Below are 24,976 nucleotides of genomic sequence, written 5' to 3'. Positions count from 1 at the left end.
CTTTGAGGAAATAGCAGGCAGGATGAACAAAGAGGAGTTAGTGGATGTTGTTTATTTCGATTTTCAGAAGACCTTTGACAAAGTGCCACATATGAGGCTGCTTAACAAGATAAGAGCCCATATACTATTACAGGAAAGATATTAGCATGGATAGAAGATTGGCTGACCGGCAAGAGGCAAAGGCTGGAAATAAAGGTGGCCTTTCCTTGTTGGCTGCCGGTGACTAGTGGTGTGCCGCAAAAGTCAGCGATGGGTCAACTTCTTTTCACGTTATAAGTCAATGATTTGGATGAAGGAGATGATGCCTTTGTGGCCAAGTTTGCGGCTGATACGAAGATAGGTAGAAGGGCAGGTTGTGTTGAAAAAGCAGGGTGTCTACAGAAGGACTTGGACAGATTGGAAGAATGGGCAAAAAAGTGTCAAATGGAATATAGTGTAGGGAAGTGCACGGTCATGTACTTTGTTAGAAGGAATAAAGGCATAGACTTATTTTCTAATCGGGGAGAAAATTCAAAAATCAGAGGTGCAGAGGGATTTGGGAGTCCTGTTGCAGGATTCCCTAAAGGTTAACTTGCAGGTTGAATCAGTGGTAAAGAAGGCAGATGCAATGTTCCGCCACCTCCAACAGGATCCCACCACTAAGCACATCTTTTCCTCCCCCCCCTCTCTCTGCATTCCGCAGGGATCGCTCCCTACGCAACTCCCTTGTCCATTCGTCCTCCCCATCCCTCCCCACTGATCTCCCTCCTGGCACTTATCCGTGTAAGCGGAACAAGTGCTACACATGCCCTTACACTTACTCCCTTACCACCATTCAGGGCCCCAAACAGTCCTTCCAGGTGAGGCAACACTTCACCTGTGAGTCGGCTGGGGTAATATACTGCATCCGGTGCTCCCGATGTGGCCTTTTATATATTGGCGAGACCCGACGCAAACTGGGAGATCGTTTTGCTGAACATCTACGCTCTGTCCGCCAGAGAAAGCAGGATCTCCCGGTGGCCACACATTTTAATTCCATATCCCATTCCCATTCTGACATGTCTATCCACGGCCGCCTCTACTGTAAAGATGAAGCCACACTCAGGTTGGAGGAACAACACCTTATATTCCGTCTGGGTAGCCTCCAACCTGATGGCATGAACATCGACTTCTCTAACTTCCGCTAATGCCCCACCTCCCCCTCGTACCCCATCTGTTACTTATTTTTATTGTTACGTACCCCGTAACTGGGTTGCCAAACCAGCAGAAATGGATCACTCAGTTGGAGTCTGGAGTACTAGAACTAAGAAAGTTTTATTACAGAAACAAGCAACACAGTAATCGAAAGGATAATAAATGCAACAGTTCAGTGATGATAAACACACATGTGCACAGAATTAAGATAACAGCATCAATCAAGCTCTATCGTTGTCTAGGGGTAAATGACCAATTTCAAAATGACTCAAAGTTCAGTCCAGTTTAGTAGTTCAGTTCGCAGTAATCGTTGCCATGGCGGTGGACAACGTGGGGGAAGAGAGAGATAGAATAGGAACAACTCATCATTCAGAACGGCTTCACTCACAGACCAGCAAGATGGCTCACAGACCAGCGAGATGGCTCACAAACAGCTTTTGGGCGGGTCCTTGGTGATGTCACCTGAGGTCACCGACTGTGACCCCTCCTCCAGATGCGGTCGATCCTCTGCAGTGAACCCGGCACCCAGGCAAGGGCGGACACACACCGGGTTCCCGCTGATCGTACCTTTCCACCCTGTGCGTTGTCCGGTACTTCTCACCACTCGTGAGAGGCGCACCGCTTCCAGGGTCTCGTTACCTCGGGTGGCGTGTGTGTCCCTGTCTTAGCGAACATGTCCCTTTTTATCCCCCTGCTGGGGTATCGCCTGTCCATCACTTCAAACAGTTCAGGGTTCAAAGGGGGGAGCCGCTCCAGACAGCTCTCCCTCCCACATCCCTTCATTACACATCTCCAGACGCTGCTCCATTGTTCCTTATCTCTCCTTCCCCTGAGGGCAGGTGGCAGACCAACTGCTGATGCCACTGATGCTAGCCCAGGCCAGCAAACATCTTAATTTTATGTGTATTCTCGTAACATTATACACACATTCTTTCTCTCACTCTCCTTTTTCTCCCTCTGTCCCTCTGAATATACCCCTTGCCCATCCTCTGGGTCCCCCCCCCACCCCTTGTCTTTTTTCCCGGACCTCCTGTCCCATGATCCTCTCGTATCCCTTTTGCCTATCACCTGTCCAGCTCTTGGCTCCATCCCTCCCCCTCCTGTCTTCTCCTATCATTTTGGATCTCCCCCTCCCCCTCCAACTTTCAAATCCCTTACTCACTGTTCCTTCAGTTAGTCCTGACGAAGGGTCTCGGCCTGAAACGTCGACTGTACCTCTTCCTAGAGATGCTGCCTGGCCTGCTGCATTCACCAGCAACTTTTATGTGTGATGCAATGTTAGCATTTATTTCAAGAGGATTAGAATATAAAAGCAAGGATATAATGCTGAGAGTTTATAAGGCATTGGCCAGAGTGCACTGGAGGTATTGTGAGCAGTTTTGGCCCCTTAACTAAGAAAAGATGTGCTTAGCACTGGAGAGGGTCTAGAGGAGGTTCACAAGAATGATCCCAGGAAAGAAAGAGTTAAAATATGAGGAACAACACGTACAACACGCTCTTCAGTCCTGACGAAGGGTCTCGGCCCGAAACATTGACTATTCGTTGCCACGGATGCTGCCCGACCCGCTGAGTTCCTCCAGCGTGTTGTGCGTGTTGCTTTGACCCCATCATCTGCGGAGTATTTTGTGTTTAAAATGTGAGGAGCGTTTGATGGCTCTAGGCTTGTACTGGCTGGCATTTGGTGGCGGGGGGGGGGGAATCTCATTGAAACCTATCAAGTATTGAAAGACCTTGCTAGAGTGGTCTTTATCAATGTGCACCAGAGGGCACACTCTCAGAATAGAGGGTCGTCCATTTGGAACAGAGATGAGGAAAATGTCTTTAGCTAGAGGGTGATTAGCTAGTGGAACTAACTGCCTCAGATGGCAATTATTTAAGGCAGAGGTTGATAGTTTCTTGATTAATCAGAGTGTCAAAGGTTCCAAGCAGAACGGAGAAGAATGGAGTTGAGAGGAATGATAAATCAGCCATGGTGGAATCGCAGAACTGACTTGATGGGCCAAATGGCCCAATTCTGCTCCTATATCTTATGGTCTTATTAGACAGCTAAAGTTCAAGATATTTAAAATCTTGAATTGGCTCAGATATTGCAGAGCCAAATTAGATGGAGAATAGGGTTTATAGGTTGGATATGATGGCCTCCTGTAAGGGTCTTTTGGACTGCGAATTATTCACCATATTTATAAGCCATTAAGATAATGAAATTACGTAGCTGTGACCTCTGGTTTGCTAGTGAACTGCATATGGGTATTATCCTGAGCCATGTAAATAGATGCACTGGATTTCTAAGAATGAACATAACTGGAATTTTGGCCACTATTTCAAGGAGAGTGGGGTATAAGTGATTCACTTCAATCTTTTTATTTAAAATGAGATGTTCTGCTTTGGGAGCATTTGAATGAAGGTTAAGTTGGTTGATTTCCTCAGATCAAAGTTCAGTTTCCATTTATTATCAAAGTATGTATACATTATACAACCTTTGAGATTCATCCCCTAACAGGCGGCCATGAAAAAAAGAAACCCAGAAGAACTGTCGAGGGAGGGAGGGAATGAATGAGAATATAAGAATATATCATGCAAACAGTAAATGCAAGCAAATAGTGTTCTGATCTGAAGTTCGTAGAATCTGTCCACAGATCCTTAGTTCAATGCAGAGTGGAGCAGTGAGCTGAACTGGTCCGTCCCTTGCCTCAGGCCCCAGCACCCTGACCTTTTCAATCTGGCCCGGTGCTTAAATCATCATCCGAACGTTCGATTCGGTCACTTCAGTACACTCCAAGGCCTGAACTCCGCCTCCTCAGTTCAACCTATACCTGACCTTTCTGATTCGGCCTGGTGCTTAAATCCATTGAATCTCAGGTCTCCTTCACTCTTGGCAATGGACCCGCTGCCTCTGCTCGCCTCAGTCTTGTCGCATCGAATTTCGTCCACGTGCAAAGGGAAGTTATAGACTATTATTCGTGATGATCCTTCACCAGAAAAAGAGTGATTAACGAAGTAGTTGTTTTCAAGAATGGATCGTCTTGAGAACAAATTGAGCAGGATGGACCTGTACTGATTGGAGTTTGGAAAAATGACAAATGAGTGTATTAAATTTATATAGACTAAATTGACTTAATAGGGCTTACACTTGGGTGGCGTTCCTGGGATGTATTCTCTGGTACATGTTGAAACACTCTGGTCTGGCAACTCCCATTGAATCTGTAGTACAGATGCAAGTCAATTAATTCTCACTAGGATCGGAGTAATCCGTAGTTAACTAACCCATCAGTGCAACATCTGCAGTTGTAGCTGACAGTATTTCTGACTTGCAGAAAATTCAGGTTGCTGTCAGTTCTTGAAACCCTGTAACTTCCATTTCCCACAACTGTCCCACTTAAAAAGAACAGTTTTGCTCAGAGGAAAATGATTTAAGAGCAATTTCTGTGGTCTGGCTTCAGTCACGACCCAAGAGTACCAAACTAGAGCATTTTAACCTGTAATCTAGCTGTCCAGTTACGGCTTGTGTGGGACTTCGGTCCGCAATCCTTATTTTTGAGGATGCCCAAAACTTTCTGGTATTGTCTACTTCAGAGAGCTGTAGAGGCTGAATCCTTAAATATGTTCAAAGTTCAAAGTCAAGTTTATTGTCATTTAACTATATACACTGTTACATGCCCACAGTTTGATCACGGGACAGTGGGATGATTTAATGGTCTTGTGAGTGGGATGTTGTAATTGTCTCATGACAGTGGGGTGATGTTATGTCACGTGATGGCATGTTCCCTACAGTATTTAAGGAAGCCCGCTAGGTGTGACGCAGTTTTACTTTCTATTTTAAGGTGCAAACGCGTTGTTGCCGGCAGTTTCGCCAATCGCTGCCAGTTTTTGTTTGTTGCACTTTTGTTTTACCTTTACAATCTAGTATTGCAGAGTGAATACCTTACCAAAGTACGAGAACCCAAAAGATTGCGTAAAGTTAATGATGTTCGGTGTTTTGGAAGTGATTGACTGTTTGGAATTGGAATCGTCCGGGAAATTGTGGCATGCATATTTGAGTTAAACCCCTGCAAGGTCAGGACGGTTTGTGCAGGGTCCACCCTCCAGCCAAAAGGTCAGTTCCTTTATTTCTTTGTGATTGCTTCAACAAGGCATCGCTCGACTGTGATCGGAAGATTCGTCATTTTCTTTGGAGGAATTGTTGCTGCAGTAAAGTCTCTCCTTAAGGACTGTAAAAATCTCTTGGACTTTTCAACTTACTACTTTAAGGCTGTGCTTGAATGAGAACTTGTTAAGAACTATTTTTAAGTTTGACTATTTGAGATAGCCGCATAACAGTTAACTTCCGGTTAAGCTAATTTGTTTACTTTTCTATGTTTTGAGTAGAGGTTAATAAATATTGTTGATTGTTTATAAAACCTGACTCAATTTCATATCCATTGTTGCTGGACAGGTGACAACACATAAACATATATACCATCAAATGATTTGTTTCTTCAAACCAGCGTGTAAAGCACTGTAGTATACATAATACACATAACACATAATAACTTATGAAACTAAGGGTGAAATCTTCCGATGGATTACACATAAATAAACAACCTAAAGTGCACTAATTAAATATTGTAAGGTACAGAACAAGTCAACAACTGACACTTTGAATGCGATACAGCAGGGAGTTCAGAAGCCTAATGACCTGAGAGAAGGAACTGTTTCTCATCCTGACCATTCTTGTTTTAATGCATCGGAGTCAAAGAGGATGCTGGATTGATCGGCAGGAGCTTTAATAATACTAAGGGCCCTGCGTACGGAGCGCTCCTGATAAATGTCCCCGATGGATGGAAGGGACCCTATGATCCTCTCAACCACCTCACAGTCCTTTGTAGGGACTTTCAGTCCGAAGCTCAGCTGCTCCCAAACCAGGTGGAGATACAACTTGTCAGGACACTCTCAATGGTGCTCGTATAAAATGCAATTAAAATTGTGGGGGGTTGAGGGTGTACAGTTCACTTTCCTCGATCTCCTTAGGAGGTAGAAACATTGCTGTGCTGCTTTGTTCAAGGAGGTGATATTAAGGGAACAGGTGAAGTCATCTGTGATGTGAACTTTCAGGAACTTGGTGCACTTAGCTCTCTCTATGGAAGAGCCTGTATTCTCAGAGAGGGATGGTTCATTTGCACATTCCTGAAGTCTACAATGACTTCCTTGGTCTTCTCTACGTTCATACTTAGTAAATTTATTATTACCTTGTATTATGTCTCCATATACTACCTTTCTTGCAGGCATTCTCAGGAAAACAAAGAAATACAATCGAATCAATTAATATTTTCAAGACAGATCAAGTTTTGCACATTATAGCTATTGAGAGCTAGAACGACAGTAGAATTGAAGTTTAAATCAAATTAGATTTGTGGTTTGAATGTCTGTGCAGTGTAGTGTAAAACCATAATGGCCTTAACCTTTTTAACATATGTTGAAAGAGGGTAAAGCTGTGGCAAGTAGTATTTCAATCTAAATGAGTGTTGAGTCACTGAGTTTGAACATTAAAAAATGATAGAATGGTATGCCTTCTAAATGATGGTAGAGAGAAAGAATGGAGGTTTGAGAGATCTGACATTAGTGCAGATTGTTAAAATATATAAAATATTTTTTAAATGGATTACTAGCTATCCTATCTAGAAGATAGAGTGTGATGAGGGAGAGGTATATTGCATCGGTCAAAATCTTTGTTCAACCTCCCCTGCAGGCAGTTCCAAACACCAATCTTAAAGATCTTGTTGGTTTAGAAGATTGCGCTGTGATTTATTAATCTTGTACCTGGTCTCCTAGCTTTAAGTTTGAAGATGAATATGTGTGGTATTCCTTTTGGGAGATTTAAGTTAATTGGGTGATTTAAGTTTCAAGACTTTAAGAAAAATGAATAGTGTGAAAATATTCATGTAAATGAAGACGGGGGAACGTAATCTAAAAAGTAGTCAGGCCTTTTTACAGAGAGGAAAAAGAAGTTTGTTACTCTTGAGCAAGTGGTAATGTATAATTTATTGATAACTAAAATTTTAAAAGATGTGCTAAAAATAGGTATATGGATTTAGGGCATATGAACTTATGGCAAAATGTGCTGAGTGATCTACTTCTGTTCATGTTTTCCCTGAATTGGTTACGAACTTGGTAATTAAGCAGACTTTTCTCAACTGTGTGATATATTTCTATCCCATATGAGATAGTGGTCTGTAACTAGACAACTGGTTTTGTATATGTAAACATGGTTCAAGCACAGAAAGAACTTCACACTTTGCAGTTGGCTGTAGTAGTGTGTGATTATTTATTATTATTTTTATTATTTCCTTCTATACTATGTATTGCATTGAACTGCTGCTGCTAAGTTAACAAATTTCAGGACACATGCCAGTGATAGTAAACCTGATTCTAATTCTGGGTTATAATGACTGATTAGAGAATCCAGAAACTTGAATTCATGACATTAGAAATGTGTTCATGTTCCACCAGAACATCTGGGGAGTTTAAATTCAACACATCTTGAATCAAAACTAGTATCAATAAAGTTGACTTTTATGTGACTGAGTTGGAGCAACAATTAATACTCCATTTTACTATTAATTAGACAGTATATGCTTAAATCACTGGATTATTATATTAAAAAACTATCTGGTAAAATTAATATAAATAGGTGTCTCTTGACTGCTGTCTGAAATAGCTGAATGAGACACTCAATTTAAGGGGCAGTAAATATCAGTCTTGGCCGTGCCCTGTATGTAAATCGCTGTAGGGGGTGTATGCAGCAATAGTAAACTTAAGTAGTTTAGATTTTTTTTTGTAATTCTGTGTCTGTGTTAATATATAATTTATCTTGGATGTTTCTATTTTAAATGATGTGTTCTGTGTTGTATAATCCTGTTTATTAAATTCTTCAAAGGACTTGTTGCGCTTTGATCATTTTGTGTATGTATAGAGGTGAGAGATATAAAGAACAAAAGTGACCCAGTTTACATCAAAGGATTCTCTATTCCAGGTTAAAGTTTAGAAATGCAGCACATTTATGTTTGTCAATATTTTGAACTTCAAACTCAAATGGCTTTTAGGTAGTTATCTTGTTCTGAATAGTTTAACAATGATGGTTGTAAGGCGTAGACTTAATTGATCTGTGAATTCTTTTCATAAAACAGATTGTTTATGGAAATCCTCAGTTGTTGCACAGACTGTGATGAAATTCAGTTTAAGGAAGATGGAGCGTGGTCACCAATGAGAATGAAGAAGGAAGTTCAGGAAGTCAATTCGTCTTTTAATGGAGTGGATGGTAAGTACTTTGGGTAAAAGAGTATGCAAAAGCAAGCAGTTTCAAATAAATTTGCTTCAATGGGCCACACAGCTTCATATGACCTCCTGTTGAAAACATTTAATTTGAGAGAAAGCTTTTTTAAGCAGAATTTGGTCAGGCCACAGAATCTACTTTCAATGCATATCGACTTTCACTTTGCACAGCACTTGAGAATGATCCCGGGGATGAAAGGGTTAATGTAGGAGGAGCAATTGATGGCCCTGGTCCTCTACTCACTGGAGTTTAGAAAAATGAGGGGGGTGGGGGATCTCATTGAAACCTACCAAATAATGAAAGGTCAACAACAGGAATTCTGTAGATGCTGGAAATTCAAGCAACACACATCAAAGTTGCTGGTGAACGCAGCAGGCCGGGCAGCATCTGTAGGAAGAGGTGCAGTCGACGTTTCAGGCCGAGACCCTTCGTCAGGACTAACTGAAGGAAAGGTGAGTAAGGGATTTGAAAGTAAGGGACTTTCAAATCCCTTACTCACTCTTCCTTCAGTTAGTCCTGACGAAGGGTCTCGGCCTGAAACGTCGACTGCACCTCTTCCTACAGATGCTGCCCGGCCTGCTGTGTTCACCAGCAACTTTGATGTGTGTTTAATGAAAGGTCAGGCAGCATCCATGGATGGGAATAAACAGATGATAGATAGGGCAGACCCTTCACAGGACCCTGATGATGGGTCTAGATAAAGTGGACATGGAGAGGATGTTTCCAATAGTGGGTGAGCCTCGGACAAGAGGCACAGCCTCAGAATACATGGACGTCACTTTAGAACGATGATGAAGAGGAAATTCTTTAGCCAGAGGGTGGTGAATCTGTGGAATTCATTGCCACAGAAGCTTAATAGATTCTTGATTAGTAAGGGTGTCAAAGGTTATGGGGAGAAGGCAGGAAAACGGGATTGAGAAGGAAAACAAATAAGCCGTGATGGAATGGCAGGACAGACTTGATGGGCCGAATAGCCTAATTCTGCTTCTATGTCTTAAGGTCTATGATTGTATTCATAGTCCTGAGAAACAAATACGATTTTAAAAACCCATCTGTAAAGAACGATCTGCTCACAGCTTTCTCAACCTATTTCCAAGTGGATGAGACTCTGCAAAATCCTAGGCTGCGTGGGAAATGGAAACTGAGGGAATGCCATTACAAACCAGACTTGCCATTGTTTCAAACAAAAGAGTTGATAAAATTTTGTATAACAATTGCGAACAGGAATAACCTTTCACTTCCTTGAGTCTGCTCTGCTGATCAGTTAAATCATTGATGTGATCTTTGGCATCAACTCCACTTTCTTATTCAATCAATGCAATCTAAAAATCTAATCCCAGTTTTGAATATACTTAAAGGTACCTTTACTGAGCGAGACCATTTGGACCAACAATGGTCAGGGTCAGGAACCTGTTACAGATATGATCTGCATTTCAGCTCTGTGCTGTAGTTTTCTATGACGCTGACCCACAAATTAGTTGCCCTGGGATTACTTGTGAATGATAAATGAGCAATGTTGACAGGGGCAGGGACCTTCATGTTAAATGGTCTTCAAGATGGTTTATTGTGATCCGTCAGTACATAAGGAGCATGAAATGATTGTTACTCTGGATCGGATGCAGCATTAAAAAAGCACTAAACATAAAGAGCACAATAAAAACACTAACTATAAGTACAGAAAACACATAGAGTGTATGTTCATAAAGTGCCACGAGGAGTATCTACATAATGTGATTCTGACAGGAAATGATTAAAGCAGTGGTCGTGGGATGTGTTAATGGATGGAGGTATTGATCGGCCTGACATCTTGGGGGAAACATTTTTGAATCTGGCAGTCCTGGCACAGATTCTACATAGCCTCTTCCCTGAAGGGTGTGGAGCAAACAGCCCATGAGCAGGGTGGGTGGGATCTTTCATGATATTGCTGACCTTTCTCTAGCACCTTTCTGTATCACTGAAGGACCTAATCAATAAGCTTCAAGGCCTAGGCTTCAATACCTCCTTGTGCAACTGGATCCTTGATTTTTCTCTCTTGCAGACCCCAGTCTGTTCAGATTGGGAACATCTCCACAATATCCATCGGCACAGTTACACCTCAAAGCTACGTGCTTACCGCCCTTTTTCTACTCATTTTACACTTATGATTGTGAATCTAAGCACGACTTCAGTCCCATATTTAAGCTTGCTTACACCACTGTCGTTGGCTGAATGGAAGGTGGTGATGAATCAATGTATGAGTGGTGCCAGAACAACCTCTCACTCAGTGGCAGCAAGATCAAGGAGCTGATCATTGGCTTCAGGAGGAGGAAACTAGAGGTCCATGAATCATTCCTCACTGCTGGATCAGATGTGGCAAGGGTCAGCAACTTTAAATTCCTTGGTGTTAATCATTTCAGATTACCTATCTTAGGTGCAACATGCAAGTGCCATTATGAAGAAAGCATGGCAGCGCCTCTTGTTTCTTAGAAGCTTGGAAAGATTCAGTATGTTATCTAAAACTGTAGATGTGTGTTGGATAGTATATTGATTGGTTGCATCAAGGCCTGGTATGGAAACAGAAATGCCTAGAAAAAGTAGTGGGTACGGCCCAGCCCATCATGGGTAAAGCCCTCCCCACTATTGAATATATCTACACAGTGCTGTTGCAGGAAAGCAGCATCAAGGACCCCCACCATCTAGCTCATGCTCTCTTCTTATTGCTGCTATTAGGAAGAAGGTACAGGAGCCTCAGGACCCACACCACCAGATTCAGGAACAGTTATTACCCCTCAGTTATCAGGCTCTTGAACCAAAATCAATAACTTCAGTCACCCTATCACTAAGCTGTTGCCACAATGTAAGGACTCACTTTCAAGGACTCTTCATCTCATGCTCTTGATATTTATTGATTATTTATTACTATTATTATTTTTTATCATCTTGTATTTGCACAGTTTGTTGTCTTGTGCACATTTGTTGTTTGTCCATCCTGATGGGTGTGTTCATTGATTCTTTTATGGTTCTTGTATTTACTGTGAATGCTTGCAAAAAATAAATAAATCTCAGGGTTGTATATGGTAACATATACGTACATTGATAATAAATTGACTTTGAACTTTATGTCCTTGATGACTGGTAAGCTAGTGTCAGTAATGTGTTAGGCAGATTTCTCTGCCCTTGTAGAGCCCTCCTGTCTGCTGCAGTATCAGAATCAGAATCAGGTTTATTATCACCAGCATGTGTTGTGAAATGTGTTAACTTAGCAGCAGCAGTTCAATACAATACACAGCACAGAAGAAGAAGAAAATAATAAGTAAATCCATTACAGTTATATGTATATTGAACAATTAAAAATCATGCAAAAAAAAGGAAATAATATATTTTAAAAATGTGAGGCAGTGTTCACAGGTTCAACGTCCACTCAGGAATCGGATGGCAGAGGGGAAGTAGCTGAATTGCTGAGTGTGTGTCTCCAGACCTCTGTGCACAGTGATGATGCATGATAGGATGCTCTTCAGCATGGGTTCGCATAGGTATTAAGATAAAACCTAATCCGACCTGACCAAATCCTATCCTCTAAAATATGGTAGCCATCAAATATGATGTTCCTGACTTGAAGTTTTTCTAACCAATCTTGAGATAATTTCTTCAAGTTATTTCATGAAATATGAAGCTGACACATGCTGATTTGACCTGATCGTCCATTATATGGTCTGATCCCATTGGGCTTGGGCCAGACCTAGAATCTGACCTCGGGTTTATGATCAGAGACATATGTCATGAAACTTCTTGTTTTGTGGCGCGCGCATGCGCACGCACGCACGTGCGCACACACACACCCCACCCCCAAAAGAGAGCAAAACTAGTGAGGTAGTATTCATTGTCCCTTCAGAAATCTGATGGCAGAGGGAAAGAAGCTGTTCCTAAAAACATAAGAGTGTGTGTTTTCAGGTTCCTGTACCTCCTTGCTGATGGTAGTAATGAAAAGGGGGCATTCCATGGTGAAGGGAGCCCTTATTGTTGGATGCCACCTTTTGAAGATGTCCTTGATGGTGGGGAGGTTAGAGCATGGAGCTGACTGAGTTTGCAATTTCCTGCAGCTTTTTCCATTCCTGTGCATTGGGCCCTCCATACCAGATGGTGATGCAACCAGTTAGAATGCTCTCCATGGTACATCTGTAGAAATTGTTCTCTTGACATTTCTTTTACAATTTAGTTTGAAAGATGCACAAGCATTACACTAAGAAAAATAAATTTCTAACCTCAAATTGTTGTGAAATTGAATATTTTAAAACTAAGGTGCGAAACTTCCTGGAAAAGTATCCTGATAGTCATTAGTCCTCAACTGGCCTGGATACTTGCAGTCTCTGTGGCATAACATCTGTAAAAGTCAATGCTCCCATATAAAAATGAAGTGATGTATCACAATACAGTTGTTTCTAAATACAAATCAAGAGTACCAGTAAAGGGATATCTCTCCTCACCCTATTACTGCTATCTTTGGACTACCTAAAATTTCTAGTAATCTTTCCCCTTCAGCCCGTAGAATGATTGCATTTCTTACTTTAATGGCGAAAAGATGTATTTTACAACATTGGAAAGAGCTTAATGCTCCAACTACCTTTTTTTGGTTTTCTCAGACGATTTTATGTTTGAATCTGGAGAAAATTAGAAGTAACCTTTATGATTCTTCATTTAAATTTGAACAGATTTGGGGACCTTTTATTCGATATTTTCATTTAATGTAATATTTACCCTTCTTGTTTTTTTTTCACTGTTTTAATGGAGGTCGGGATTGAGGACGTGATTTTAAGTTTAACTCTGTTTGGTTTCAAGTTAGCCCATTGCTTTGCTTTGCTTTTAGTTAGTTGCACGGTGGGTTTTTTTTGGGGGTTTTTTTTTTTCTTTTTTTCCATTGATATATATAAAATCTAGTATACTATTATGTTATTTTGGTTTCTTATGCTTAAATTACATTGTTTGTAGTATTTTCTTTTTGGTATTGTTATCTTTTGGAATTTTATTATACTTTAACATTGTATTAATGTTTATATGGCTTACCTTTTTTGTATACTTACTCAATAAAAAGATTTAAAAAGAAAAGAGTACCAGTAAAGGACCACGAAACTAAGTCCACAGCACTAACAACAAAATTTAAATGTTTTTTAAATTAGTTGACTGATGGCATCATATTATAGAACTCTAATCTGGCAGTCTCAGGACTTGGGTGCTGGACTAGCAGATCTTCTGGATTATTGGTTATTACCTCAACACACTCATTTCACTTTCAGTAGCACAGTAAATTATCTTATGAACTGGTTAGGTTAAAGAGAGCATAGGAAATGAAACTCAGTTTGTTTTGCTTATAATTGCGGTATAACTCAGCTCCAACAATAAACTTATTCGTATTTTTCACCCCCATGGCCCTGTTCCAGTCAGCCGCCCTTGGCATTATGCAGGTCTGCAGCGATCATTGGGAATATTTAAAGCAGAGGTTGATAGGTCCTTGAATAGCAAGGTCATCAAAGGTTACAGGTAGAAGGCAGGGGAATGGAGTTGAGAGGGATAATAAGTCAGCCATGATGGAATGGTGAAGCAAACTTGATGGGCCAAATCACCCTGATTCTGCTCCTGTGTCTTCTGTTGCTCATAGATATCAGATAGTAGGATCTTGTTCTAATGAATGAACTAAGTGGCAAACCTTCAGAATTTCCAAACAGTCAGATATTGAATTGTCTGAGGTTAAGTGTATTTGGGATTTTAAAAGCCCAAAGGCTATGGTATTAAGGAGTGAATGTGTCTTTCATGCTGGTGAAGAGCTTGTCCAAGTCATGGATGATACCTAATGTGAAAGACACCCCACCCTACATACCTACAGACAAATAAAGAGAAACTAAAGATTAATTTTATTTGTCTCAAGTACATCGAAACATTTTACGTCAAGTCAACGAGGATAGTGCTGGGCAGCACACAAATATCACTTCCGGCCCAACGTAGCAACATCTTTGGGATGTGGGAGAAATCCCATGTAGTCCGGTAGAGAACATACAGATTCCTTATAGATGCAGCGGGGATTGAACCCAAATCGGTGAAAGCCGGCGCTGTAAAGTAATGCGCTATATGCTACGGTACTGTGCCACATTAAACAAGTATTACAACAATCCATCCACTAAACAGTCTAATCACAAAGAATATGAAAGTGCAGAAGATATAGGCAGATTCTAGAGAAGGCAGTGATAGATAGCAATCATGTAAGCTAGTCCAGAACTAATGCTAATAGTATAACAAAAAAATAAAGCCCTTGTAAAAGATTTTGTTCCCCAGTGTCAGATTTGCATTGCGGTTTCAAATTTCAAATGTTTCAATTTAATATGAGGATGTATACAGTATATAACCTGAAATTCGTACTCTTCACAGACACTTAGGAAACAAGAAACCCCCAAATAATGAATGATAGAAACATCAGAACCTCAGAGCCTCCCTCCCTCCCTCACCCACGCACAAGCAGCAGCAGCAGAATCGACACTCCCCCCACTTGCCCAGCAGAAGCACAAGCCCCCACCATGCAAGCAAGAGCAGGTCACCCAAAGAGATCTTGATCCAGAGACCATCAAAAACTATAGAAACTACTAAATAATTTGCTCCATTATTACATGGAAGTTAAATTATGTTCCACACTATGTTTTGGAAGTGCATTTAATTTTGTTTGAGCAACGGATTTGTTGGTGGAGGGAGCCCAAGACAAGAATGAATCTGCTCAGAGATGGAAATGGAGAATATTCCTGAAAAAGTGAATATTCATTAATGCTGTCACCCATTTTCTAATAATTAAATGTTTACAAAAATGTGGACTTTTTTGATTTATTTGTTAGGTGCATGTCCAAGCTTACCCGAGCAGAGACATTCATCACAAGATAATAGGAAGGTTGAAGTGATTGATCTGACGCTTGACAGTTCATCAGATGAAGAAGATCAAGAGCCCCCTGTGAAGAGATACCCTGCCATTTCTTCTCCTTCACCGCCCATCAACAAAGGGTATGTTTTGCCTTGGAATCACACGACTGTGAATGTTCTTATATGTTTGCAATGACTTTGGATTGAGAAATAACTATATGATAATATGAAAGCTAGAAATGCATGCAGAATCAAATACTTTTTCTCCTTTCCAAATACTAATTGTTGGTAGATGCATCCCTCCCGAGTACTTCCCTCAATGGAAGTCTCTTCTGTTGGCTTTAATTAATCTTTGCAAAGCTTTAGCACTTTGTTCTTCGTTTGTCATTTCTATTTGGTACATCTTGAGAAACTTCATTCTGAAAACTACTGTATACATGTCACCTCAGTCTGTTGCTTCTATAACTAAAGAGGTCATATCATCAATGCTATTGTGTTTGATAGCTAGTCTTCTTTCAAACTCTAGGCAACTTCTGGAGTCCAAGATGCCAACTTCTATAAAGAAGGGATCCTTATTCTCCACGACTGCTGGACTAAGTGTGTACATGTAGGAAAAATAAATGTGCTAGGTTTTCTAAAATTGACTCCTTCTACCTTAGGCCACGTACTTATCAATCACCCCTCGTAGTTTAGAGAGGATTTGTGAAAGATCCACATTGCCTAACAAAAGAAGCCTTGAATTAGTTGTATCATCCATAAAAAATCTTTTACTCACAGGCTTTGGGAATTGTCTTTCCTCCCACACTGTCATGCTTTTGCTGCAAGGACCAGTCTACTTGTATATTTTCAGAAGCAGCACTGGACCTTTTTGACACCTTAATCATGACCTTTCTTATACTGTATAATTGTTTTGCTAGGGCCAGATCAACTTTCACATGACATTTATTTGCTGATTTAAAGGTTCAGCAGGGTAACAGGTCCTTCCGGCCCAAGGAGCCCACTCCATCCAGTTACACCCATGTGACCAATTAACCTATTAGCTTGCACATCTTTGGAATGTGGGAGGAAACCAAAGCACCCGGAGGAAACCCACGCAGTCACGGGGAGAACGTACAGCTGTGAAATTGAGCCCAGGTCACTGGTGCTGTAATACTGTTACTCTACCTTGTCATCCTAATTGCAACCTTTCTTACACTGTTAAACAAAGGTCACAATGTAGAGATCAGAAAATCAACTTTTACTGTAGTAGCTAATTGATTAGAGACCAGAATCAATCTTGTTGGTCTTTTGAAAAGATGTTACAAATAAATTGTCTTTAATATTTGGCTTTTTTTCCTGTAGAGTTTTAAATCTGCATCATCAGACATCACCAGTCACAAGAACTCCCAGTATACCTACTCTGGACTCAAACTTCATTTCTGCTCCTTTTCAAGATTACCGTCATTCTTACCATTTACCAACTCTGCCATATGAATTGCAAGGTAAGCTGCTTGCAGCGGGCTGTGGTTTTATTGCTGATATGTGTGCTACAAGCAAAGTCACACCATCTAATGAGAAACCAACAATGCAAAAAATGTTCAGAAGGTACTCCATTGTGTGATAACTTCCCTCTGGCACACGTCGAAGCAACTTAGATTCATGAAACTTTTTAAATTAAAGTGTGAGATTATTTTTGTGATATAGTTATTGAATGTTGTTTGTTGTCATACTATGCAGCTGTCAAATGTTCCTTTTGGTTCGCATTTTCTTCCCTCTTCTAAAGCAACTGATGCCATTACATAGTTGACTGTAGCTGCTGTACCTCACTCTTTTTGTGACATTGAGTTTTGACGGTCTGTTTGACTTTTTCCTTGCAAGCTTGGCACAGTGGTCAATATTGGGGTGTCACAGTGATATAGCAAAATGCTTTACAGCACCAGCTGTAAGATAAGGGTTTGATTCCTGCCGCTGTCTGTAAGAAATTGGTATGTTTTCCCCGCGACCTCATGGGTTTCCTCCGGGTGCTCCAGTTTCCTCCCACATTCCAAAGACTTACAGGTTAGGGTTAGTGAGTTGTGGGCATGCTATGTTTGTGCCAGAAGAGTGATGGTAATGGCACTTGCAGGCTGCTCTGCATAATCCTCTCCGATTTTATTTTGAAGCAAACAACACATTGCACTGTATGTTCCAATGTACATGTGACTAATAAAGCTAATTATTTATATGGACCCATAAAATTCTCTCCAGCCCTGGCTTGCATACCAAAATCATCCCAGTCCTTCTCAGACTCTGTGTTGTTGCGTGAATGAAATCACCGGAGAGTGAGTTACTGGTAGCTAGAAAGCAGCTTCTTTATTCAACAAAACAAGGTACAGCAGGCATCGATACGCTTTCGGTGGAAAGGTCTGCTGGCCCAGTATGGGGCTCGATATTTATTTGCTAAAGAGCAATCCATATTTACAAAGTATAGACAATGCTTTCTTTTGAAGCTACTTACAAAACTTCACACCTTCTGAATACATCCATCCCACTGGCGCCAGCAACATCAGGACTGGTATTCGGGAATCCATTGTTCCAAACTGAATCCACAATACATTTATTTGGTATTTTACGTGCTTAATATGAAGGACAATCCATATTTAGGAAGTTCAGATAATGCTGTCTTTGAAACTGCATGCAAGTGTCACACCTTCTGGTTTACATCCATCCCACAGGCACCAGCAGCATCTGGACTGGTATTCCAGTATTCACAGCTTTTAGGAAATGCATTGTTACAAATGGACTGGGATTCTGGTATTCACAGCTTTTAGGAACAGAAGACTGGTGGCCAAAGCCATTTGCTAAGTGTAAATGACCTAAACCCAAAAACTACTCTTAACACTCTGTATATTAATCAACTGATGTATTAATTCTGTGTAAATGCTAAACATCATAAATTTCAATCTACCTGTTTTTATAAAATGTTTCTATTGTTTATAAAGATTTCTGTCGCTTTTGCTGAAATTCTAAAAGTTGAATTGGTGAATCTACTGCAAACATTTACGTTGGAAAATCACTCCTTAATGCCTATAGCACAAGTACAGACTTGTACGTTCAGTCAGGCTAAGATGTAACTGCAGGGACTGTGGCTCAGCGAATTGCAGATTGCATGCTCTTTTACAATCGGACCTAAACAATGCAAACATCTCAAGTTACTTAAACGTGTTCTGATCAATAATAATGGTATCAGACTGCAAATGAAACTTGATATTGCGAATTCCATAGTGGTTCTGATGATGTGACTTTTTTCCTTTCTTTGAACAGGTTTAGATCTATTTCCCTTCTTGCAAGGGGACAATCAGGTATGTAACATGTCAAAAACTTCTGTCATTTGAATCTTGTATTAATCATGAATATATCAAAGATTTCAGGGGAAAATGCAGCTAACTTTATTTTGTTTAGGATTTGATACCTCTGTAGAAATTGAATACAGTGCAATATTTCAAAACTTGAAATAGATTCAAATAATGTGGCACTACCAGAAGTTGATTGGGAGACCTGAGTATGTGTGACAAATTTGTGACACACCCCAAGGGGTATATTGCATTCAGTTCAGATGTCTGCGCATTGACTAGTGATCAGGTCCCCTGTTTTTTTTTCTTTTATATATAGGAATTTGGGTATTACTGCTCAATTGTCTATGAGAAAATATTATTGGGCTGACACCTTGGAACAGTAGCAGTTGTACTGGGAAGATTCTCGCACAGAAACTACTAGAGAAGGGAGTTCAGCAATATTACTGGAATAATAATATATTTCCAAGACAGGATGATAAGTGTCTTGGAGGAGAAGCCTGCAGGTGGTGATCTCAACCACTGACTGTCCTTGTCCTTGATGATAGAAGAGAAGGTTTTGGGAAGTGCTGTTGGATTAAACTGACTAAGTAACAACAGTGCCCATTGTAGTTGGTACACCTTGCAGTCATGATCCAAGATGGAACAGGTAATAGATATATTAGGGTGGGTAGCTGAGGTGCCATCATGCATGCAGCGTCATTGAGGATGGTGTGAAGCATCTTGAGTATCGACATTATGCCAAAGTAGGCAAGTGAGCAGTATTCATTTTCCCAAACTTTCCTCTAGTAGATGGTGGAAAGGCTTTACAGAATCAGAAATTGAGTTATCACAGGATGCCCAACTTCTAACCAGCATTTGTAACCACAGTATCCCTGGGATGTTTGTCATGTTGATGCCATTGGACATCAAGGGTAGATGGTGAGACGGTCATTTTGCAGATAGCCATTGTTTGATCTTGCACACAGACATGGCTGACTTAATTTGCTGAGGAGCTGTAAATGGGATTGAATGTGAACATTCCTAATTCAGATTTGATATATGCAAAGTTTGACTACTGATAACGGTTGGGTCTGTAAAACGTCCTTGAGCAATTCCTGCAGCGGAACCCCATGGTGCATTAGTTGATCACTGCTGCCATAACCATTTTCTTTTGTGAGACATTTTCTTTCACGAATCTCAGCCTGCTAAAGTCTTCCTCTGAGATACAGAAATGAGGCAGCACTGTCCTTTATCTGGCTGGTATGAACACTGAATTGAAAATTAATTTCACTCACTGCAGGTGGCTCAGTGCATTACATATTGAGAAACATAGTTCCAGACCAGTACAGGGAGCTCAGATGGTTCAACAGCCTGAGGCAGACCCCCATTGATCACAGTAATGGTGCCCCAGGCATTGATTCAGTCTACATCAGTTTAACAAAAACACCTCCAGATATATTAAAATCAGGATTAGACGAATGATAGAAAAATGGAGGGCTATGTAGGGGGGAAGGGTTAGATTGATCTTGGATTAGGTTAAAAGGTTGGCACAAAATCATGGGCTTGAAGGGTTTGTACTGTTCAATGTTCTATGCCACTCATCCTCCGGCTCGGTGAGAAACTGACATGGTTTGAAAGGCATTTGTAATCCACAGTAAAGTAATTGTGAACATTTAAATTGACCAACTTAAAAATTAAAAACAAATTTGTAACAGATGCAAGTGCCATTGTAAATGATACAGGAGGTGTAGAGTCATACTGCATGAAACAGTCACTTTGGCCCACTTGTCCCTGCTGACCGAGATGTCTTTCTAAGCTAAACTAATTTTCCCGCATTTTGACATGACCCTTTGGGCCTTTCCTATTCATTATTCCAAATCACTGGCTCTTTTGAGTGCATTAAAGTTGAAGCATATTTAATTAACTTCATTTAACAAACCTGCCTTTTTATATACATGTAATCTATCTATATGAGGTGACACAGCAGCGTTGCAGTTAGCGTAATGCCTTACAGCGCCAGTGAGCAGGGTTTAATGCAGCCTCTACCCATAAGGAGTTTGCAAGTTCTCTGTGGATTTCCTCTAGTTACCTTGCACGTTCCATAGATGTACAGAATAGGGTTAGTGAGTTATGGGCATGTTGTGTTGGTGCCAGAAACGTGGTGACACATGCGGGCTGTCCCCAGCACATCCTCGGACTGTGATGGTCATCAACATACAATGACACATTTTACTGTTTCAATGTATATGTAGCAAATAAAGCTAATCTTTAATGTCAATGATTTGAATACCTTGGCATACGAATTAGTTAGGGTTACTTAGATGAATGAATAAATTAAAAAGCCCAATTTATGACATTAATGTTTGACTCTTGTGTTCTTCTGTTGCAGCATTACAGCACCTCCCTCCTTGCTGCAGCAGCTGCTGCCGCGAGTGCTTCAGAGGACCAGGACCTCATTCACTCCTCGCTCAACCGATTCTTTCCGTACAGCTCTTCGCAAATGTTCCTGGAGCAGCCAAACTCGGCACCCACCAGCACACTGGCGGTGACAAATGGCAACAGCAGCGGGAGCAACAGCAGCCTCGTCTCCTCCAGCAGCTTGCGGGAAAATCTCGGACACGCTGGCGCTACCCGGAGCAGTGTGGAGAGCGGCACCATTTTTGGCACCATCCCAGATGTTATTCCATTGGACTGATGTTTGAAATTATGGATAATTTTTTTGTGTGGTAGGGCTGGGAAAGGGAGAGAAAGAAGGAAAAAGTCTGGTTTGTTTCACCTTTTAAAAAGAAAATTTAGAAGTGTAGAGACCCTTTTTTTAAATAAATGCAAAAATAAAAAAAAGACACCATGTACAGAGAACAAAATACTATATTTTCAGTTAACTTTTGTATATAAATTCAAGACTGTCTGTCTTTTAAGGTTATTTCAGTTTACTTTGTGAAAGCAGAGTTTTTACGATGTATGTGTCTGTTCTGTGATATTACTTTTTGTATTTGTTGTTCAATGGCATTATTTCTTCCACAGTTGACATTATTTGAATTAGAATTTTTTCATTTGTGTACTTCACTGTAGAATATTTCTTTTGGAAAGAACTAAATGTCAATGGTTGACGATGATACTTTCCTTTTTTTGTGCAAATAATTTTATTATTCTTTAAGTTATGTAAAGTATCTTGGCTGTTTCTCACATCATTCCCTCTGCATTAGCAGGAAGTAACTTTGGGGAATGCACAGTACCGTACCGTTTATTTTTTCACAAAAAAAAGGCCATTTCTGGTAAACATTTGGGGAGGGTGGTGGTGAAGGTTATGGATGACCCTTTCACAAATCCCACACGTTCCTTATTTTAATAAAGTAGCATTCTTCAGGCATTAAGGAATTGTAATAAGGGAAGGGATGCATCCTTTTAGGTTCAACCTTTTATTCCTGTTTCTCTAAAAGGCTCTAACTGCAGAATACTTCCAGTTTGCAAACCTGTTATTTTTCATTTCATTTCATCCACATGCACTATTTCCTGACCAGGCATTGTCATATTACACACAACTTGCTGGAAAGAAGCCCAATTAGGTATGGAATATATCCCCGTCTTTCAAATGCCCCACTTGGCCAAGCACTAGCTTCAACTGCGTTCTCCCAGTTTAAACTTGTCTGCCAGAATTTGGGTATTTCTAGTTTCCTGATGCATTGTCCCCTAAACTAACTACACTGCCTCTCGTCCAATCCTTGACTTTGCTTTCCGTCATGTTTCTGTGATCTGTTCCTTGTTCAGTGTGTTAGGGTCTTTGCCAAGTGTGGAAGTAATGAACCAAATTCCTTCTCTCCCCTCAATAAATGTTCCACATTCTCCTTTCAGATGGCGATTCAGTCTCTCAGATCCTTGAATCTAAAAGAGTTCTCAAACTAATGGTTGGAATGCACACAGAGTGAGATTTGCATTCTAACCATTGATGTACTAAAGTAAGTGTCTTCTCTCCACCCTTCCCATCTTGCTGTTATAGATTGGTTGAACAGTTCATTTCTAAGCGCACCGGAGGGTTTTACACCTGGAAAAGAAAAGGTATAAACTACTCAGTGCTTCACTAAGGCCATAAATTAGAATAAAAAGACCATAAGACATAGGAGCAGAATTCGGTCATTTGGCCGATTGAGTCCACTCCGCCATTCCGTCTTGGCTGATTTATTTTCCTTCTCAACCCCATTCTCATATCCCACACTGAATTCTCTGCAGACCCTACTAACTGATAACAACCTGTGCAGTTATAATTGCTCAGAACATCTGATAGAGTAAAGGGGATAATCTTGTTGGTATTGTTCTTCTATTGACCTGCATTTGAAATGCATGGGCTGGGATTATGTTTATCCACAACATGCTAACTCCTTCCATGACTACGTCCAACTTATGCAGTAGAAGACCTAGGAAAGATTAGCGGCCACTGGAAAGTGATGGGCTTCTGTGTAACCATATAACAGCAAACAGGGAAGCGAGGATGGTAATTAGCAAGTTATAGTCAAAGGGAGCAAATGTTGGGTAATGGAAGTGGGTTCTTGAAAACTTCAGAGGAAAACAGCAACAACAGTGGATCTATCTCAGCTGCTGCTTCAGTAAGCTTAAGGTTAAAGCTATTTTTCAGCATCTGCTCCATACTCAAAGTTCAAAAGTTTAAAATTCAAGGTAGATTTATTATCAAGTACATACATGTCACCATATACAACCCTGAGATTCATTTCCTTGTGGGCATACGCAATAAATCCATAATAGAATAATAACCAAAATAGAATCAATGATTTACTTGCTGCAAATTGCAGTGAAAATAACTTGAAAGAGGTATATTTAAAAGTGTATTTAGTAGTGTCTGCAGTCTACAGAACATCGCCTTGGTCCACTGATGCCAACATGAACTCCAAGGAATCGATGGCTTTGCAAGCCGTTGAATGTGATTCAATAGGGATAAAACTGAAGTTGGCTAAAATGTTGTGGAAGTGAATCACTATCAGGTGTCGTTCGGCCATGGGCCACTGGGGAGGTGGTTCATGCTTTCACCAGGATTTTGTTTCCCAGTGTTATCCATGTTTTGTGAACTCTGTTTTCAGATAGGACTGAATGGACAAAGAGTTGGGTTCATTGGAAAGCAGCACTTGGATTCAAGTGATGCTCGTGTCAATGACAGGGTTATCTGTGTCTTAACACAGCTGGGTCTTTCAGGTCACCAGCTGCACTTTGACAAATGAAGAGAATTTTAAAAGGAGTACACCAGCTTGTACACATGACTTACCTACTGTTTTTGTAGGGTATTCTAGAAGTTTGCAGTGTTGAGAGTCTATTTTATTTGTACCCAGAGTCACTGTAAACTAGTTTCTCCAAGCATGGAAACTCCCCTCTTCTGCAAAGTTGTAAATTCTGTTGATCATTCTCTGAGGGTGTCAAAGATAATTCTGATACTTTTACTGCCTTAAATCTTTCACAGTGCTGGCTTCCGTGACCGCATGCCAAACCAGAGAAATGGCTTTTTTAAAAATAATTGAGTATAGTAGACCAGTGTCGGTTTGTATAAAGTACCACGTGAAAATATTTATTTCATGCATTGGAAAAAGAATTGTTTACTTAATGAATGTTATCTGTTAATGTAGAGATCTTTTAGATGTAATAAAGCAGCAGTAAGTTCCCAGTAATGAAATTTTGGTGTGTCCTTTTCAGCCTCACTTGTATTGCTTTCATTTTGAGTTGCATCGAAAGTGCCGTCCTGGACCAGTTAATAATACTGAAATTGCTCAACCTTTCCACTTCTGATCCATCTGAGAGGACTGGTCTGTGTTCCCTCATCTTACCCTTTCTGAACTCCACAATCCATTATTTGATCTTACTGATGTTGTTGCTGCATCACCACTCAACTAGCTGGTCTATCTTGCTCTATACGCCTCATGGAACCTGTTCTCCAGAGTGAACAGCACCAGTGGGTAAGGTGGGGATGGGGATTGGTTCAAGCTTATCTCATCATTCATGGTCTGGCTTTAAGCACAGTAATGTCGCTTGGTGGTGTTGATTGGCCCCATTTAACGGAAGCAGGAAAAGATGTTCAGTCATCTTGGCTTGACATCAGTGAGGTTTGTTAGCATGTGGTTGGATGTGTGAAGTTAGCTGAAATTGTTTCTGATTGGTTTGAATGAAGATGTCAAATGTGCAAAGCACCAGCAATTAAGTGAACAATGTGCCTTAGTAACTGGGGAAATTCAGTGATTTATGCCTTGAATCTTCTGATTCTAACTCCGCAAACTCTTAGCTTGTTGTACAGATAGTGCACTGTTTCTCCAGTGGTAATCATGCATAAAAC

At 40.6% G+C, this 24,976-nt stretch overlaps 1 protein-coding gene across 4 annotated transcripts in view; it reads left to right on the top strand.

Annotated features, from left to right (window-relative positions):
• pias1b (protein inhibitor of activated STAT, 1b) overlaps positions 1-24,333 on the top strand; it is a 224,412-nt gene extending 200,079 nt beyond the window's left edge. For all 4 annotated transcript variants that reach the window (XM_063066161.1, XM_063066158.1, XM_063066159.1 and 1 more), the window contains 5 exons: positions 8,337-8,467; positions 15,334-15,496; positions 16,697-16,836; positions 18,638-18,675; positions 21,038-24,333. In XM_063066161.1, coding sequence (XP_062922231.1) covers positions 8,337-8,467; positions 15,334-15,496; positions 16,697-16,836; positions 18,638-18,675; positions 21,038-21,343 — 778 coding nt within the window. In that variant the 3' untranslated portion in view covers positions 21,344-24,333. The remainder of the gene's footprint in view (positions 1-8,336; positions 8,468-15,333; positions 15,497-16,696; positions 16,837-18,637; positions 18,676-21,037) is intronic.
• Positions 24,334-24,976: the final 643 nt, after the last annotated feature.

Source organism: Mobula hypostoma, chromosome 13, assembly GCF_963921235.1.
Source record: "Mobula hypostoma chromosome 13, sMobHyp1.1, whole genome shotgun sequence".
NCBI classification, from domain to species: domain Eukaryota; kingdom Metazoa; phylum Chordata; class Chondrichthyes; order Myliobatiformes; family Myliobatidae; genus Mobula; species Mobula hypostoma.
The sequence above is the reverse complement of the archived record's forward strand: the minus strand, read 5'-3'. Positions and strand labels throughout refer to the sequence as shown.